We start from the raw sequence: 19,246 nt of genomic DNA on the forward strand, positions 1-19,246 counted from the left end.
CAACACACGACTCTGTAAACAGGCTGAACTTGCAAAGTCCATTTTGATCTTCTCTTGTGACTACTATGACTTGATCAGCATCTCACACATGTATAAAAGAACCGTGCTTCTACAGATTCTGAACGAGCCAGAGGAGAGCGGCGAAACTAAATGGGGGTAGGAAAAAAGTTTAGACTTGCCCTGAGCAATTGTCCTCAGACCCAACAAAACCTCAGACCGAGAGAAAATGATCAACTGCACAGGAGGTAAAACATGAAATTTTTTTAGACTTAGTATAATCCCCACCTCACCCTTGTGGATTTCAAGAATGGGGCTTATTGCTACACCAATAAGTAGCTCTGGATACTTAATGTTACTTCAGACACTGCCAATTTTGATCACAGCTTCTATGCTGTGTTCCGACCTAGGCTGCTCTGGGGGCTGGAATGAAACCAGAGTAGTCTGAAGGTTTTATTAAAATATACCCCCTGATGATCCAGGATCTGGAAACTACAGCTGCACCTTCCAACTGCCAGAAGCCATGGTCTCAAGTGCAACAGCCTTAAATCTCCAAGTTAAATCAAATTGTTTTCAGTAAAACCTAATTTAAGGAGTTTTCCACTCTGAGCTGTGCATTTCAAAGCAACTGTTCGCAGCAATACCAATCCAGTACCCAGCATTTGTAGAGTGGGGATAATACACTGCACTTCTTACTTGCTTTGCTACATATACAATATGAATACACAGGAATACGGAAAGCATACAGCTCAGTAATTAAGAGTCTGGTGCCTTTGAGTCAGCTCCATGACTCAGGTAGCAGTTTATTGCAAAACCACACATGGGCCTCAGGCAGAGTACAGCCAAGAATTTCATTTCTGTAAGTCTCAATTGCTGCCCCCACCTCTCTCAACCTCACCACTCAGCTGGTTTCACATTACGGCTATTTCGGCCTTCAGTATACTGCCTTCCTCTCCTGCCCCTCTTTTCGTAGCCTCTCCGAGGCTCTCCTATGCTTTGTGAAGTTAAAGTTAGCAAATCTGTTTGGAAAACGCCAAAACCCCTGTTTTCAGCACAATGAAGAGGTGCTCCAAACTGCAAGATTTGGCATTAATGGGTGAAAGGTTGGTTTTATTCTCTTGGCCTCTTTCCACGCTGCCTTGGCTATACTAGCTATATTTGCATCTAAACTGAAAAACATAGGTTCTTTAGACAACTTTTGGGTATGGGGGCAGTTTAGACAAGAGTCTTGTGTAGAGTTTGTAACATACATGTTTCATGAGCTTTAGGCGCATGGCTAAGTTTGTTCTATTGTTGTTTTAAAACATACATAAAGGCAATATACTTGATTAACTGCACGGCATCCTGGAACCAGGATTATTGCTCTAGGAGCCATTTTGAAACAGATAATTTAGAAAGGTTTAACACTGGCCCTACTGTTCCAAAACTATACACTTGAAAACAATGTTTGCAAGTAATATCTTCCATACACCCTGCCAAGAATGTTTAAGTAAGTGACAAAACCCTCTGTGTGGTATTCTGAGTGCTTGGTTCTGAATCAAGGCAGAGTAATGTCACACTGCGGGGTGGGTTGCAAATAAGACAGTTCAAGAATGAAACTGCTTACTTGCTCTCTTTCTGAATACATCAGCACTCTACAAGCATTACATGCTTCCAAACAAACTCAAGGAGTAGGCTGCAAGGAGGAGGGTAGGAGGAAGTGCATGTGATCTGCTCAGCTTCAACAGCACCCACTGCAATATGATTCAAGGATCAGCACAGATGTCTCCCCAGCAAATGGACTCACTTGCTCAAGATGAGGGAAGTTGCTCTGGTGGCAGCTAAAAAGTTTGTTGCAATTTAATGGACAGAGAATAGGTGGTTTGGAAATCGACTAGGGAAGGGGAAAAGGTAGCAAGATCAGGGCTGAAGGGAGGAGGACATGGACACAGAGAAAACAAACAGGAAAGGAGAGGAAAGGAAAAGAATAGGTCTTCACTTAGGCTATGTCTACACTGTGCACCTTACAGCGGCCACACAGCTGAGCCGTTGTAAGGTACGTAGCGTAGTTGCTCTTTGTTGGCAGGAGAGAACCTGCTGACAAAATAAAACCATCCCCAACGAGGGGGTGACAGCTCTGACAGTGGGAGAGTGTCTCCCGCAGACAAAGCACTGTCCACACTGGCGCTTTTTATCGACAAAAGTTTTGTTGGTCAAACCCCAACTGACTAAAGTTTTACCAACAAAACGCAGTGTAGACACAGCCTAAGTGCCACTCCTAAAAGACTGGAATGCCTGCTAAGTAGCTCACACCCTGCACAGGGACACAAGGGCAGGCAAACACAGAAAACACCTATGCAACAATACCTAATAATGGCTGCTACCGATCAGCATTGAGGCACCAACTGCAGTTCAAAGTCACCTTCAATTTAGAAGATAAAACAGAGATCTGAACAAACAATGGCTGTTATTCACACCTACTTCCAAACAACATGTACAGTAGTTACTTTACATAGCAAAGCTGAAATAGAAGTATTTGAGAAGATACCATCAGACACACAGTGGCAAAAAAGACAGAGCTCAAACGGTAAATATCACTACAAATCCATGCAACAGGGTCACCATTTTCTATTTCAACTTTGAGAGAGAGAAATGCCCCATCAGCAGCAGGAGGAGAGAAAGACTTGCCCTCAATTTCAGTTCCCATATATTTAGGGCTGAATTTCACACCATAGCCATGAAACACCAAACAAAAACATCCTCAAAAACACCCAGAACAATAGGTACTGAACTCCAACAAACTGGGCTGCATTATGTCAATGAACTGAGGTCAACTGTGTGACTGATTTGGTTAACTGAGACGTTGCAATCCTACTTCTCACAATAGCTGAAATCAAAGTTGGAAAAAAAACCCTTCCTTCTCCTCCCATAGAGTATTCAGACAAGCAGAATCCTTCCAGAGAGAAACAGTGAGAATGGCTGATGGATGTTGAGTGTGCGGTGGAAGACCCATTGTCTGAGACATCAAAGACTTTCAGTGACTTGCTAGCCAGCATTTGAGTGGGCATTGCCAGATGTGTGTGATTAGATAAGTGTCTCTCTCGCCACACGTGTATAAATTGGAGATTTGGGGGCACTCATCTGGGAATGCATAAGCTAAGTGGGCAACATGGTACACACACACAAATATGTTGCTACTAATCTACTGAAAGTCAGACCCTAAAATGGGACAAGACTCAGACCGTGCAGCAGAGTGCAACTCCCCAATGGCAGAGGTGGCGGGGGAAGGAGAATGACAAGACAACAAACCTTTTCCATTTGAAATGTCTGATTCTTTGAGTAAAGAAAAAACACAGCATGTTCTTGCTAAGCATCTTACTCGCACTGCACCATCTACCTGAAACTCCCTGCCCCCAGCCAGGGACTGAGTCACTTCCTCTCCTTGTCTCTCAGACAGGTTGTTAGAAACTCACCCACACTTTCTCAGTATATGAAGGGTGTCATTTAAACGCACTGTTGTGAGACTGAATTACCATTTTGCAGCCCCTGTTCCACTTCCTGACTGACACAAGGTGGCCATTTTGCTGTGTGTGTCAGCAGCGCCCCAGATGAGACATGACGAGGAGCGAAACTTGACATTTCTCACCCTCTTTGCCAAGGACCAACTCTGCAGGAGAAGGTGTGTTCTGAGGAGGCGTCAGTCTCATGACTGCAAAAGGGTGGAGTCAAAGGTTGCTGGCAGCAGGGAGGAGCTGCAAGACAGGGTAGGCAAGTGGCCTCCAACTAGCCCTGGCGGCTGCTGCTCAATAGCATTCTGAAGGCAGCAAGAAAATGGGGTTAGGGAAGAATCTTGCGTGGCGATGCTGCTGACAGCAGGGCCATCAAACCCCCCTCATCCGCTTGTCCTCTGCTCAGATTACAGGCTGGCTGCAGAACCTAGGCAGGATGTTGATGGATGAGATAGAAAGAGCCAAGCTGCTTTTTCACATCCCAAGAGGAGTTTGGAGCACTCCAAAAAATAGCCTTGTCTTGTAAACTGAGACAATTACCCCTCGACACCATTGGAAAATTAATGCAGAGCTTCACAATGACATTTTAATAATTGTTATGATCACTTTATCCTTGAAATAGCCTACAATGAACTTATGACTCCCCTTTCCCTGCAAATACATTGTTTGGTTGAGAATTTAAATGTTAAAAGGCAGCAGTGAAGGTTCCAACACCAGGCTTAACTCTTTTCCCCTTAGTAGCCCTGGCCACACTGGTCAGAGACTCCTAAACTCATTCAAGTCAGACATAGCCTAGGACACTGGGACTAATCAGATGGTCACCAAGCCAAGTACTATCCAGAATGCAAACTGCTTAGCTTTGAAAATGAGTCAAGATCACACCTTTTCAGAGCAGTAACACAATCTGTTCTCAAGTGATCAGGGGCTGCCCTCTCTCTTTCAATTTACTGTGACCTCCATCACATATTCATTCCATGATGTATTTACTCATCAATATGCCAAGAATGCAAAAATGACGATTCATACCTAGAAATGGCAATCAATTTGAGTTACACTTTAACAAGATAAACTAAGTTTTGGAAACTGTCTCTCAGGACAGGGAGTTCGGCAACAGAAGAAACTGCCATTCAGCACAATGAAATTCACAGAAATTCGACTCTATCCCCAAGCAAATCAAACATTATTTATTAACCAACTGACAAAACTGTGCTAGCAACTTGGCTCAGACAATCCTTGGGTATGTTTTAAAACCAGCCTTACAAACTTTTAATCCAAACAAAATCAGTCAATAACTCAGTATACTGACCATGTGACACAGACTATACCTTGTCATATCAGACTCTGACCGTTATATTTAACTTGGGAAAAATAAATGCAAAAGGGCCGAATCACATTGTACAGAGGTCGAGCTGTATCCTCCTGCTTATTAGAACCCCAGGACCTTGTGATGTATAAGATTAGTCTTACAGTTCAATTACATGTAAGGAGTTAGAGAAAATGGAAATGGAAAACCCCTCCTAGTACCTGTTACGGTACAAGTAGGGGCCTTGTGCAATCTGGTCTTAAATAACTCAGACAACAGGGCTTTCATCCCTTTCCTTGGAGTTTAACCCACAGTCTAGTAGACATCACTGTTAAGGAAGTTTCCCTGCTACTCCCTTTACCCATTTCAACTTCTTAACTCTATAGTGACCCTTGGACTATCTTAATCTCCTCTCCCTCTGAGGTGATTTTGCCTTTCAGTCGCTTGTCGACTTGCCTCACCTCAGACTTCTTAGTCATCCATCTGAATTATACTGGGTTAGCTTTTAATGTTAATAATTTTTGCTGCTTTTCTCTGATCTCCTTCCACGGTCTGTACTGATTTCTGATGCTGACGTGACTAGAACTGTACATGGTATTTCAAGTGCAGAGTGTACACGACGTTCCACCAGTGCGGTATGATCTGTGATGGCATGTCTTACGCATGGGCAGCCAAAAGCGATATTGGCTTTGCTTTCCACCATACATTGCAGCCTCATAGCCACTCTGCGATCCATAATTCCCCCTGCTAGCCTGACTACTTGCCCACACTGCCATGCATCATTTGGATTATTTTCCCCAAATGCACTAACAGGTATTTTTACAGACCGAATCATTTTATTTCCTGCTTATATTTCTAAGTTCTTTATATCCCTTTGTACTATTTTCTCCATTCTCAATGTTTCTTGTCACATCTCCCAATTTCGTATTACTTGCAAATAAAGTAGCAAGCTAATCTCTTCTTCTAGACCACCGATAAAAATGTTACATAAAACTGGGGCGAAAATTGCCCGGCTGAAGGAATCACTTCTCCACCCCCAACTCGATCTAGTGTCATTTATTTATGCTCTTTCAACCAGTTTTACATTCGACAGTACAAATAAGCAAGGCCACCTGAATGACCTTTTCAGCTTTAAGACAGGATGGTCCTGTATCAAAAGTGTTAAAGTCAAACTACAGTTGAGTGTGTGTAGACATGCGTGCATATGCATATTATCCTTCAGATTTATGATATAGACACACACCAATGTATTATCAAATAGATTTTTAGGATGACTTAGATTTGTCCCGGTATTTAACAAATTCCGACTGAGAGACTCAGTACTTCTTCCCCACCAGTCTAAGTCTCAGTTGATGAACTGGTTTAACTAGCAGTTGAATAGGATTGATCACTAACCAGCCACAGGAAGAAGTGTGTTTTTAAAAATCCTTTTGTTTGATTAAATTAAATTTATTACTAAGATCAGAACTGATCTTACTCCATTCCACCCTTGATATAAGACTGAACACAGCACAATGTTCCCATGGAGGTTTAAATAGTACAGGAAAAACCATACAGTCACCTAAGGACAGTTTTTGCTAGGGTGAAATGCACTCACCATTTCCCCAGCCCCAGAGTCCACATTTAGGTGGTGTGGTGCTCATATTTTCCCTTACCTGTATCCGAGTCTTTTTGATCTCCATTTGTTCCAACAGTGAAAGGCAACTTCCGTTTCGTAGCTCTCTCTTTCACCTCTTTGCCACCATCACTCCGGTCCAACTTTGGAGTCTTGGTTAGAGAAACTTTATCTTTATCCTAGAAAGGAAGGAGAAAAGATTTCACAAGAGTCTCTCCCAAGGCTTTTGCCTCCATGGACTTTTTGTGCCTGAGTTCAGGTTTTTACAATATTTAGACTGAGCCACTGCAATTACCCAGAAAAAACGATCTTCTGTCACAGAGGGGTTTTCCTTTTCCTACAACAGATCAAATAGGCCTCACTTTTCATGTTTTCTTGAAGAATATGTTGCTGATGAAGTGACTAGAATGGTATGCATTGAGCCTTTGGTGCCATTCCTTCTGCCGGGTGCTTCACAAGGGTACATGTCTAGATCTTTTTGTAGAGAGGAAGGAAATAAATACATTTTTGGTGGCAGAAGTAGCCTCCCACCTCTCTCTGTCCCAGAACTACCTGCATCACAGCAACCCTTTCTTCTGGCTGAAGGCTGGATCTCCAAACTACTCAGGGTTCCTCTGTGCAATGCCTAGATGGGGACACTAGATAGGAAGTCTCTTTCCAGGGGCTGAGCTAGCTGCCTCTGAAGCACATACAGCCCTATAGAGAGTGAGGCACTGATCCTGGGAGACGCATTGAGATTCACTCCCACCTCACCTTCCTGCACGGCAGCAAGTTGCACTGCTACCAGACCATCAGCTCACCAATAACCTATTTACGTTTCTTAATTAAGCTAGAAGAATCAGACATCATTGTTAAAACATGGAAGTAAACACAATAACAAAAGATCAATGTCACTATATTTCTGCAGTGAATGTAACAACGTGCTCTTACTCTCATATACAGGCTTGGAAGGATTTGATTTTTATTAGTAAATGTCAATGGATGATTTCACTGTACACACAGACCAAAGAAAAAATATTTCCATCAATGATAATCAAAATTTACAGATAGGCCAAGTAAGAAAAATGCTGCATGAGAAATGATTAGGCGTTTGATTTAAGGATATTTACTTTGTATACTTTGACATGTGATGTGGACAATTTGTGTTTTAACATTTATACAGCTTTAACTTTTTGAACCTCAAGGTCATTAAATAATTATCTGCCCCCCCACCCCAGAATTTCCTGCAACTATAAAAAAGTAAATTGTAACCGTTGAAAAAAATGCTTAAAACCCATAATTTTGCACAACTGAACATTTAAATTGATAATTTAAAAAAAAATGCTTAAAAACATCGATGTCTGTCAAAATTATCAACAAATACAAACTGAATTCTGCCAAGCCTACATATAAGTTACAGTACACAGAGTTCAGTCACTTTGCCAACAAGTCCCGGTATTCTACCAGACTAAAATGCCAAGATGCCATTGCAGAAGAGTACGGCAGACCTATCTGGCAAATGGACACCATGCTGTGGTGTGAAATTAGCAGCCCCATTTACAGTCAAGATGGAGTTATTACATTAGCACTTTCTGTTGTGGGGACAGAGGATCTGAGTGTGAGAGAAAAACAGGAAGTGCTAGTGGCAAGCTAGGTTTTTTGGGGGGAGTTTTTGAACAAAACTCCCCCTGTGGTAGTTAGGGTTTTCTAACCTTCATGAGAGTTTGTGGAGAGTGCATACAGAGCACACAGGGTGGGGTGAAAACCTTCCCATTAAGAAACAAAAACAATATTAAAGGCCTTCCTTCTCCATACTGAGCTGAGGATTTTCCCTTGCCACATGCAATGTCTGCAGAAAAAGTCTGTAGAATATTCTGCAGTTGATAAGCCTGCTAAAGTTACTGACTGTTAAAGGGATCAGTACTCCAGCCAGACAAAACGCACTTAAACGGTCTTTTCTGTACATATTAGCAACAAAAATCATACTGCAAAGCCCCAGCATAGCCCTTTGGGGGATGTGCTCTCTATCATAAACCGGAACAGCCCATGTGTCCCATCTGCTGTAGATCTCACATCTAAACTTCCTACCTCCCTTAGTTACCTCAGATTCTCCACTATAACCAGTGGTATCCTAGTTAATAATGTACAACAACAAAATATGTTTCTGGCTTGGTGTTTGCGTGGGGAAACAGAGGATGGGGGGGGGGGTTTCTATTTCAGCTCTCCTCTAAAGAAAGAGGTGTCTCGGTCTGAACAGCTTGAAACATCTGCTAGAAGTATAAGCAGCTAGTGGGCCAAGTTCAGTAACTCGGGAGCCTGTAGATAACAACCTCTGCCCTGCAGCTACCAACAATTACTATAGAAGGCTCAAGTCACACGGATAAGCCAGCCAGTTAAAAATACATTGGTTCCCCCCCCCCGGCCCCCAGGAGTATACTCACTAATGAGCACAGAAATATGCTGAATTTAAAAACAAAACAAAACAAAAAGAACACACACATGAGAAACAACTGTTGGTGTATGGCATTCCAGGGAGAATTCCTGCTTTTCCTCCCATTTCTTTGCTTTCCTCCAGCTAAATAACCACAGTTCCTGCAAACTTCTTTCTCACAATCACAACTGGTCTCACACACAGGGAGAGACAAGCATCTGCCCTGTGCACCAATGGCTCCCCATTGCGCTGCTGCTTCTGCGTGCCAGGGAGCTGAGGCAGCCGCACTGGGTGAGCAGTTCATCCGCTGACCCCTCTGAGCTGAGACATCAGACCGCCTCTTCCTGCACACAAGCCTCTTCTCCCCCAGGCGTCTGCACATTTCTGCTATGAAACGTCATCTCCCAAAGCTCAGCACAGCTCTCCTCACGCCACCCCCTGAAAGCTCTGTTCACTCACCACATCCCAGCTTGCCACCCGCATCCCTCCCCCATATTCCCATTTGACTAGCCCGGCTCTCTGGAGTCCCAGCAACCATGTGCAGTCTGCCGACGTTCCTCATTTCCTTACACATGCCATTTCAAAACCACACACAGAACTACAGACAAGGTACCAACCCTATATTAATCACTGAAATACACAAACCAATAAAGACAGTCGGAGTTCAAGGGTGGCTGCTTGCTGATCAGGATGAGGGTGGGGTTATGTGGATTGTGCTGTGGTGTAGATGACATCAAGAAGAACTCTGAGTGGAGTGGAGTACAGATGGGTGGTAGAATGACTTAACTTCTTAATACCTGCCTTCTTGGGACCTGTAATCCAGCAATCTTAACTCAAAATGTACAAAGTTTTTATTAGGGGATTATATCTCTCACACATGCAGGGAAGGGAAGACAGCTGCTGGGGGAAGCAAGGGAAGCAAACCAATGATTGCCTTGTGTATTCCTTGCTTATTCGTTGTGGTGTTGAGATATTATGGAGCTTGGGGCTTTTTTAAGCTGTCAGCTGGGAGCAGATGACACTGGAGTAGCAATTAGTAGTGGAGCAGTCAGAAGAAAATAGGTTTGAGGAAGGATTTAAGCGTATGGCTACACAGCAGCTTGGCGTGTCGGTGTGGATAGATGGATGCATGCACGTTCTGCTCAGGCGAGCGCACAAACAATAGCCGCCCAGCATGGCCCCGAAGCGACAGGCAGGCTTGGATTCAGGCAGCCAGCCCAAACTGCTGCCTGTGCTACCACGCCACAAAACTCTGGTAAGCGCACGAGCTCGCGCAGAGCAAGCGCATGTCTGGTGGCCTGCCCTGGGAAGCCCTCTCTCAGTCGCTGGGTAAACATACCCCAAGTGAGACTGGGTTGCATGAAGTCAGAGGATTCAAATTAGAAAAAATGTTTAAAGCTGGTACAAGGCTGTATGTGAGTCCTTCAGTATGAAGGGGAACCTATGGATGTTTAAGATGTGTGTGTAAATTACCTATACTTTCCTTTGTATTTGAGAAACTGGTTTGTTCAAATCTAGTGTAACAAATTTTAAATCTGCAGCATTGCTTTAAAAGCAAAGCCAAATCGTCTATTTATTAACAAACTTATGTTTCAAGATGTTAGCAAAAGCTAGACCTTAAATCTTGTTCAGCCTTACTTTTAAACATCTACTAACTAAACATAGTCTTAATATTTTAATTAACGCAAGATAATTGCAAGAAACCTAGACAAATGAATCTAACAAATTCCCTCGATAACCCCCCCACCCCACCAGTCATGCTGTTTGTATCAGACTTGTAAGATCCTGGCAGATAGCTTATTGTGCTAGCAGTCATAAGACTATGTTGTCACTGTGTGTACGTTGCTCCTTCCTCCTTCTCAGTTTTATCTGGTACAGGCTTAACATGCAGCTTAGAAAAACTGTTTACTCCAATCAGCTCATTTTATTTACTTGTTCCTCAAGTTGTGGCCAGTTTGGCCACCCTAGTGGCATGCAATACTAAAGCTGCATTAAAAATGCTACACCTCTGTTCCAACCACAATATTGGGACCTTACAAAATGGATTTAGGAGCCAGGGATTTTTTAAAAATTAAGCTCCATGACCCACATCTAACTGCTCTCCAGCAGGATCTCTTGCTGTCCCAAAGACTGCTTCTGCTTTTGTGGTTAGACGGAGCCAGTAACAAACATTCAGAAGAGGGAGTGTATTACTTAACATTTGGAACTAGAAAAAGGAGAGCCTTGTTCAAGATAAGAAACAGAGAGCTCTTCCTCATTGCAGAAGTTATCAGGGTGCCAGAAAAAATTCAGAGCAGCCAAAATAAATACATTACCATTTCGTGTAAATGTTCTGCTTGGAAATACTTTTGTCTTATTTTCTGACTTGTGAATAAAAATAGTTTGTAACAACAAATGATGCCATGTTTTGTGCCAGCTACTATTCTGAACAGATCAGAAGCCTCACAAGGTCAGGGACAGGTATTAGTTTACATCTGTCATGGGGGGAGGAAGGGAAAGAGATACAGCCAGGGATGACTGGCAAGCACCAGCTCACAACCAGAGCTACTAGATTATTCCTTAGTAATCCATTCAAATCAACAAACCAAACGCACAGTGAGCAACTCCAGGTCTGCAGTCTTATTACAAGCAGGGTATTTTGCCCTTTTCACTCTCCAGAGACACCCACATTGACGTGGCAGCTCAAATACTAACACAGCAGTGCTATAATGGGCTAACAGGGCATCTTCTTTACATGTAAAAAGAAAAGGAGTACTTGTGGCACCTTAGAGACTAACCAATTTATTTGAGCATGAGCTTTGAGCTGTAGCTCACGAAAACTCATGCTCAAATAAATTGGTTAGTCTCTAAGGTGCCACAAGTACTCCTTTTCTTTTTGCGAATACAGACTAACACGGCTGTTACTCTGAAACTTTACATGTAAGTGATTCTCAGAATGAAGACCTGCCGACATCCCCTGGAAAACTTGGAAAACATTATTTAGAAACATTTATATTCATACTTCGGCCCAACCATTTCAGACATTCACATGCCCTCACTTGCTAGAGTTCAGGACAATCTCATAAAAATAGAAAAGACTGTATGCAAGTTTCTCTTCTCCTACTGCTTCATTCTTAAGGCACAACTTGAGTGTTACGTTGCAACTGCTCAATGTAGAAATGATGGTGCAAGGCAAGTGAATTCCATTTATTTTCTTAGCACAAATCAGAAATCTGCAGCACTCCTTACTTCTCTGAAAGCAGGTTGGAAGCTGGTTTCTAGGCCTCTAGTCAGGGCCCCAAGCTGCCAGTGTGGAGTGGTATCACTTCTCAGTAAGAGGTCTACCTGCTGCAGGAGGGTCAAGAAACACCAGTTGTAACTGACATTTCTAAGATGACACCTTCCTGGCTCAGTCACTGCTGGGCAGCAGCAGTTTGTACATTTCATACTTTCAGAGACTGAGCAGGGAAATGCAGATAAATTTCCTTTATCCATAAAGAAGCTACAAATTACCTTTTCCTACGCCGTGAGTTATGGGCCAGAAATCTGATTAAACCCTTGACACTGGAAGTTGAGATTTCCTACATACAAAGCACTTATGCAAAAGGCATTAGAGTTCCCTGTTGAGAACTTCAGAATGCTAGAAACAAGGGGCCAACTGAACTTCATATAAAAAAACAGGATTCTTTCATTGTCTGAAATCTTAAAATAGATTTCAGTCAGAGAAAACCCACAGTGCTTTCTGTTGCTGGGAAAGTACTCTCCCTGCCAGTGAAACCTAGTAGAAAATGCCAGCTGACAGTGTTGCTGGACTTGCATCATCACTTCAAAGCTCTGTGGTTGCCTTATGTTAGTTTAAATAACCATTTTAAATTGATATTTTAGAAACCTAATTTCATACTCACATGTTCAAACAACAACATGGCAAATTAATCTGCAAATTACTCTTGTGAAAAGATTCAAAACATCCCCCTATTCAAAATTTATGGTCTAAACTAGTCATTGATGCCTCTCTTACAAATTAATACAGTACACTGATGACACTGTCAAATGAAAGATAACAACTGAATAAGAGGACGGTGAAAAAGCTCCCCTGTAGTCAGAACATGTCACAGACTAAGAAATCTGTCAGAGTTTAAGAAGCTGAAGCCTACAAAATATGTTCACGTTGGCAGTTTAAATACAATGTGTAAAAAGAAATACTTTAACATATCAAACTTGTGGAACTCAGTGCTGTGGGATATTGGTAAGATTTACTGCATGTCTGGTAAAAAAACATTATCTTCAGTTGGTCTAGCTAGAGTTAAAAATATAAATGTTACAAATCCTCACACTTTTGGCCTCAGCCCGATCATTAGCTGGGACCTAGAAGAACTGTCCCCATATGGTATTCTACTGCAAAATTAAGTGAATTATAAGGGTATTACCAGCAATTTCTTAGGTTCTCTTTTTGGGTGGCAAAGCCACAGTTCTCTCTAGAATAAGCTAATTCTCTCTACTGCAAATACCTCTAACCACTGAAACTGAAGGTGATAGAAGTCTGCTTAAATTAGACAAGAAAATAAGATACTCCTGCCTGGCTGTACAATGAGAGTCTGTCACATACATGTAGTAAAGACAAGGGGTTAAATTACAGAGGGCAGATTAAATTCAGAGCACAGATAACATCAAAAGTCTGGGAGCAGCCATTTTGAACACCTATAGGCACATGTGTGACGTGGCTCAGTAACAGTTATTTTTTCACTCAGGGCTCAAATTGGGTCAGCTCGCTGCAGCTCAATAAGCTTTTTTTTTTTTTTTTTTTTTTTTTTTTTGAGGTTACCCTCTTGTGCTCCAGAAATCTAAGTTTTCATGCAGGAATTTTTTTTTTTAGCTCTTATAGTTGAAAAAATGACCCTGAACGCATGAACGAAGTGCAAACTGATGCAAAGGAATACATACTTCTGGTAGATGAAAGCGAGCTCTTGGATTTGGGTACAAACACACCCTGAACTATTGACACCACCACTCATGCTCTACTTAGAGCTGCACTGAAGTTGCACTTTCACTGTATAGTTCACAAAACTGACCCACATTCCAATCTCTTATGCAAAGATTTGCATTACCGGACCATGGAAATCCCCAAAGCCATTTGTGCTCCAAACTGGATCGATAGCATTGCAGATTGCAACACTAAAGACAAATAAGCAGTGATGACCAAAAACAACATTTACAAACTGGACTGGCCACGCCAAGTCTTTTCTGAAATGCACCAATGCATCAATGCAGGGAGGAAAAGGTGTCTCCTGTATCAAAAAATAAAACCATCAAGAGCAAATGCCTTGACAAAGGAAGTTTAGCCACATGTTCGGAATGACAATACTTAATCCAATTCATATCAGGACAGTTATTATTTATATTGTGGTAGTGCCTAGAGGACCCAACTAAGATTGGGGCCCTTGCGCAAGGCCCTGTACTCACACATAGTAAGAGACAGTCCCTGTCTACAATCTAAATAGACAAATGGTAGGAGAAAGGGGGAACCTTTTACAAATGGGGAGCCAAGGGACAGAGGGAGTGGGTGACTTCCCCAAGGAGACACAGAATATACTGGCATAGCTGAGAACTGAGTCTAGCTCCCAAGTCCCAGTCGAAAGCCCTAACAATACAACCTTGCTTCTTTCTTTTCCAGGGCCAAAATACAAATACAAAAGCACGTGTGGAAATAAAACGGTGCATTTTTTAAAAATCATGTTATTTGCTGCAGCGCTAGTGAACGCAAGTAAAATTTTCAAAAGCACCTAAGTAATTTAGAAGCCCAAGTCGCATTGTTAAAAGTGACACAGCTGCGTAGGTATCGATGTCTCATTAAAAGTCAATGAGACTTTGTCATGTGGGAGGCAAAGTCTCTTTTGAAAATGGGACTTAGGCTTCAAGAGCACCGAAGAGACTTAAAATACTTTACCCCACAGACAAGAGGAGATTAGTCAGTCAGTCTCACACGTCCCCAGTTTCTCCCCTCCAACCACTGCTTTCCAGTCCTTACCCACTTTTCTTCCGGTAAAGTCTGATGAGACTCCTTTCAAAGGCCATCTCTGCTGTGGCCTAAACTGGTTGTGAAGGTCGCTGTGGCTGTGGAGCAGACTGTGGTGCCCTCTCACCACAGCCTGTGGAGCGGAGGGGTTGTGATGGAATTCCCCACCCCTGGCAAGTTTTAAATTGAGATTGGGTATTTTTCTAAAAAAGGTGCTCTACTTCATGCTCAGCTATTGGACTCAGAGCAGGAATTGATCACGGGAAGCCCCACAGCCTGTGTTACGCAGGAAGTCAAACCAGACCATTGCAACGATCCCTTCTAGCCTTAAAATCTATAAATCTATGGAAAACATGGCCGTTTCTCTAATGCAGCCTCAGACCTTAATCTACACAAATTGTTAGTGCCCAGCAAGCTGGGGTGTAAATCTAACTCTCATTAGCCAGCTGCGCCCTAACGGCTTGCGTGGATCCTGCTGTTGCGCACTGCAAGTTCCCTAATGCACTTTGATCTATCCCACTTGGAAGCAGGAAGTCTGGAATGGGGCTCTGTAAAGACTACATGAGGAAATGTGACATCCAGGCTGTGGTCTACACCTAAAACTTAGGTCAACCTAGCTATGGCACTCAGGGATGTGACAACTTCACACCTTGAGAGATGTAGTGAAGCCAACCAATGCCCTAATTGACATGGCTACTGCCTCTCGGGGGGTGAATTTACAACAGAAATACCATTGTAGCACTTGCAGTGTAGACAAAGCCTACGTATGTCTTGTAGATTCTTTCTCAATAACATCTCTAAGATAGAGCCTTTCCTATCCACACAGGTAAAATGCTCATCCAGGCTCATCACCTTGCACCTTGATTACTATATCATCCTTCTCTCTGACCTTGACAAGCGCCATCTTCTATTGCTCATATCCAGATATAATGCTGCTGCAAAAATCATCTTCCTGTCTGATTGCTTTGACCATGTAATTCCTCTCTTGCATCCCTCCACTGGCTCCTTCTTCTCTATGCTATCAGACAGAAGCTGCCTGTTTTCACTTTCATGGCCTATCCCCACCTTATCACCTCTCATCCAGTATCGAAAGGTTGACTCCTGCCTCTAATCAAGCCCATGATAGCAGCCTCCATTGCCCACTTGTTACATCTTCAAACAATCACCTTCATGCTCTCTCCTATGCTGCCCTAAACGTTGGAAGGAGCGCCCCATAAACTTCTGCAAAATTAACTAAATCCTCCTTCGAATCTCTCCTTAAAACTTTTCTTTGCCAGGAAGCCTACAAAAAGCTTGGCAATGGTTGGCTGGGGCGTGTTAAGAGCACAGGCTGCCATGCTGACCATGTCTCCTAATTTCCTTACATTCTTCCATTGGTTGGCTGCATCCATCTGTTGTTTCTTGTCTAAAACTAGATTGTAAACTCTTTGGGGCAGGGACGGTCTTTCTGCTCTGTGTTTGTGCAACACCTAATGTATCAAGGATTTGGTCCATGACTAGAGCCCCTAGGCGCTGCAGTAATACAGATAGCAAATAATAATAAATCATATACAAGGTAGACATGCTTTTAAAAGCCTCTATGGCTAAATTCAACCTGAAACAGCTTCTACAGCTGCTGAGCCATCCCAGACTCTTCAGAAGTTTCTAAGAACCTCTTCAGCATGTGTGGAAGGGTATGTGAGGCATTCATCGCCAGACGCCCCCCTGTCCTCCCCTTACCATACTGCTCTCCCTGGCTAACCTCAGGAGAGATGTTTCCACCAGTTAGGAGGAACAACAGAGTGGGTAAAGTTTTCAAATACAACCTGGACACCAGGGTTTTACGCCGAGACAACTCATGCCTGCTGACAGGGGGAAGGAGGACAATTTAAGGGGGGACATGTCAGCACCCCACATGTTGCTTCTGGGAGGAATCTTCCAGCCCCACCTCCTGGGCTAGGGCAGCCAATCCCACTGGCTCCTGGAGGGCTGGGGCGACAGGAGTGGGTAGCATGTGCCTCTGGACCGGGCCCAAGGACACTCTCATGCTCTCACAGACACCTGAGCAAGTGAAGGGGCATGGCAATGCCCCTACCTCTGGCTGAGCAGAGGCCAGGGAACCAGCTCCTGGCGCCTTTCCCAGTGACCCCCCCACCCTGCACCCAGCCTGCGGCTACCGCGCTCTCCCCACCACAGTTATTGGGAAGGGGGAGAGGACCCTCTGTCCTTCTCCTGCTGTGCCTCCCCCCGGCCTGTTTCTGGCTTGCTTGGCCCCTGTCCCCAGCAGTCAGGCCCGGGGGGAGAGGGGAGGGGGCAGGCCACCGCTGCCTCCCCCGCCAGGTTCTCTCACTGACAGCTGTTGTGCGGCACAGATTGCGCGACCCAGAGAGGTCATCTTCACCCAGCGTGAGAAGTGTCTCTATCCCACCCAGACCCGGCTGCCAGGGAGAGGGGCCGAGCGGGGGGAGGAGGAAGACACACAAACACCCACCCAGCAGGCTGAGCAGACCAATCCCTGCAAGGGCAGCTTGGCACTCGCAGAAATCTGTGGGGGGCAGTTGACCCCCACATGCCCCCCTAGGCATTGCCTCTGGTTTCCTGACCCTCACCTTCCACGTAGAGAACTGGTCTTTAAGCTAACTCACTCCCCGGGCTACAGCAAAATAACTGAGACATCAGAAGCTACTAAACCGTCTGTGCTGAAGGATACCAAGGGGTGAGAGGTGGGGAGCTGGCTCCCCCCTTCTCAATTAGCACTGGTTTATGCAGCTTCAACATAGCAACAGCCTGCTGCAAAGAAGGCAGCTGGAGTCTAGCTCTAACATCCTGCAGCACAGAACCTGGAGACATTTACTGTAGCATTCAGCCCAGGGGATAGTCAAGCCAGTAATAAATGTCTGAACACTATGCACTCTACCTTTTGTTTAGAGTTGGTGTCTCAAAATGTAACAATTTAAGGGCTGTTAGTTTAATGGTAAAACAACTGTTCATTTTAAGGTCACACTGAGGAGAAAAGATTTTAAATGTTAATAAAGTTACTGTTTTGCCATTTTATATTTCAGTCATGATTATATTGAAATTATATTTCAATTAATTATAAAGTGTATATAGTGCCCAGCCAGTCCCTTCATGTTACTTAGTTTATCCAGAAGGCAGTGACGGCACCTTAAGACACCTCGGCTACCTTCCTGGACGGAGAGCAGCAGGAGAAGTTACAGGCTGAGGCATTTGAACTTGTTGATAAATACAAGATCAGTCAAAAGTTGCCACCTCTCTCAAGTGGACCCACAACAATCTTGGGAAGCAGAAAGTCTAACCCCCAACTGCTTGTACCCTAAGTCGCTGTTCCACCCTTACAGAGTTAACTAGAAAGTGATGGTTTGCTCTATAATATCCTTCAGCCAATTAACGTGGATCTCAGATCAGTCCCTAGTGGACAATAGTCTTCAAATTTCTTCACAGGTTGAGAAGACCAGAATTAAGGAAGCCGAGAGATTGTACGCGCTATCCCCACTAATGCATCCGATGAAGTGGGCTGTAGCTCACGAAAGCTTACGCTCAAATAAATTGGTGAGTCTCTAAGGTGCCACAAGTCCTCCTGTTCTTTTTGCGGATACAGACTAACACGGCTGCCACTCTGAAACCACTAAATAATGTTATTCCACGAGGTCTGCATTGAGGTTTTGGTGGGCAGCGTAGAAACAATGTCCTAGTTACTCAGACACAGGTCCCAGCAGTCCTGTTCGTAATATCCGTCAAATGACTCCATGGCAGGTAACCGAACTGCAGCCGTTTCTTTAAACTTCTGGGTGCAATAAAGTGGAGGCTGAATCGTATTATAACTGTTCCCTGTGTCCTTTGATGCACCGACTCCATACACGGCCCTGACAAAACCTCAGCATCATATTCCAATGTAATCGGCACAACTGGCTTCCAGCCTCATTTGCCAGGAAGAAGTCAGGGGGTGAATTCGGATATCTTCACTGGACACCACAGAGCAGCACTTTGCAGCCATTTCTCCACATTCAAGACTATTGTGCCCAATTTTTGCAGTCTTCCCTAGAAGCACCTTGTTGGGTCCTAGAAGGTGTCCTGCCTGGGAATGGCGTACATTTTTCAGCATGCCTCATGCAAAGAGATTCAACTATGAACATGCAGAGCGACAGAGAGGGAACTGGGCAGATACTACCAATCCATCTGATATTTGCCTCCCGCCTAAAACGCTGTAGTTGGTCATCTGCTCTGCCCTTCTCCTCTTGCCACTTCAGGTGACAATCCCCAAATCCTTTCTGGCTGAATGGTCAATATAACTATTCAACATTCACTAAATTCCAGGGCATGCTGTCAACTGTAAAGAAGCCAACAGAGTAAGGCTGTGCTAGGAACCAAGGTAATGATCATCCCTGGAGAATCCATGAACTCCCGGCCAGCAGTCATCTGGAGGTAGAACAGAAGCTGGCAG

At 43.9% G+C, this 19,246-nt stretch overlaps 1 protein-coding gene across 6 annotated transcripts in view; it reads right to left on the reverse strand.

The window, feature by feature from the left end:
* The window catches only part of ANKRD11 (ankyrin repeat domain 11), a 234,416-nt gene that overhangs the window by 43,555 nt on the left and 171,615 nt on the right, over positions 1-19,246 (reverse strand). For 5 of the 6 annotated variants that reach the window (XR_013347705.1, XR_013347704.1, XM_077831391.1 and 2 more), the window contains exon 4: positions 6,444-6,582. The exons of the other annotated variant lie outside the window; for it this stretch is intronic. Coding sequence is in view for 3 of the 5 variants with exons in the window: in XM_077831391.1 (XP_077687517.1) it covers positions 6,444-6,582 (139 nt within the window). In the remaining 2 variants the exon portion in view is untranslated. The remainder of the gene's footprint in view (positions 1-6,443; positions 6,583-19,246) is intronic. 6 annotated transcript variants of the gene reach the window in all.

Source organism: Eretmochelys imbricata, chromosome 12 (genome assembly GCF_965152235.1).
Source record: "Eretmochelys imbricata isolate rEreImb1 chromosome 12, rEreImb1.hap1, whole genome shotgun sequence".
Classification (NCBI taxonomy): domain Eukaryota; kingdom Metazoa; phylum Chordata; order Testudines; family Cheloniidae; genus Eretmochelys; species Eretmochelys imbricata.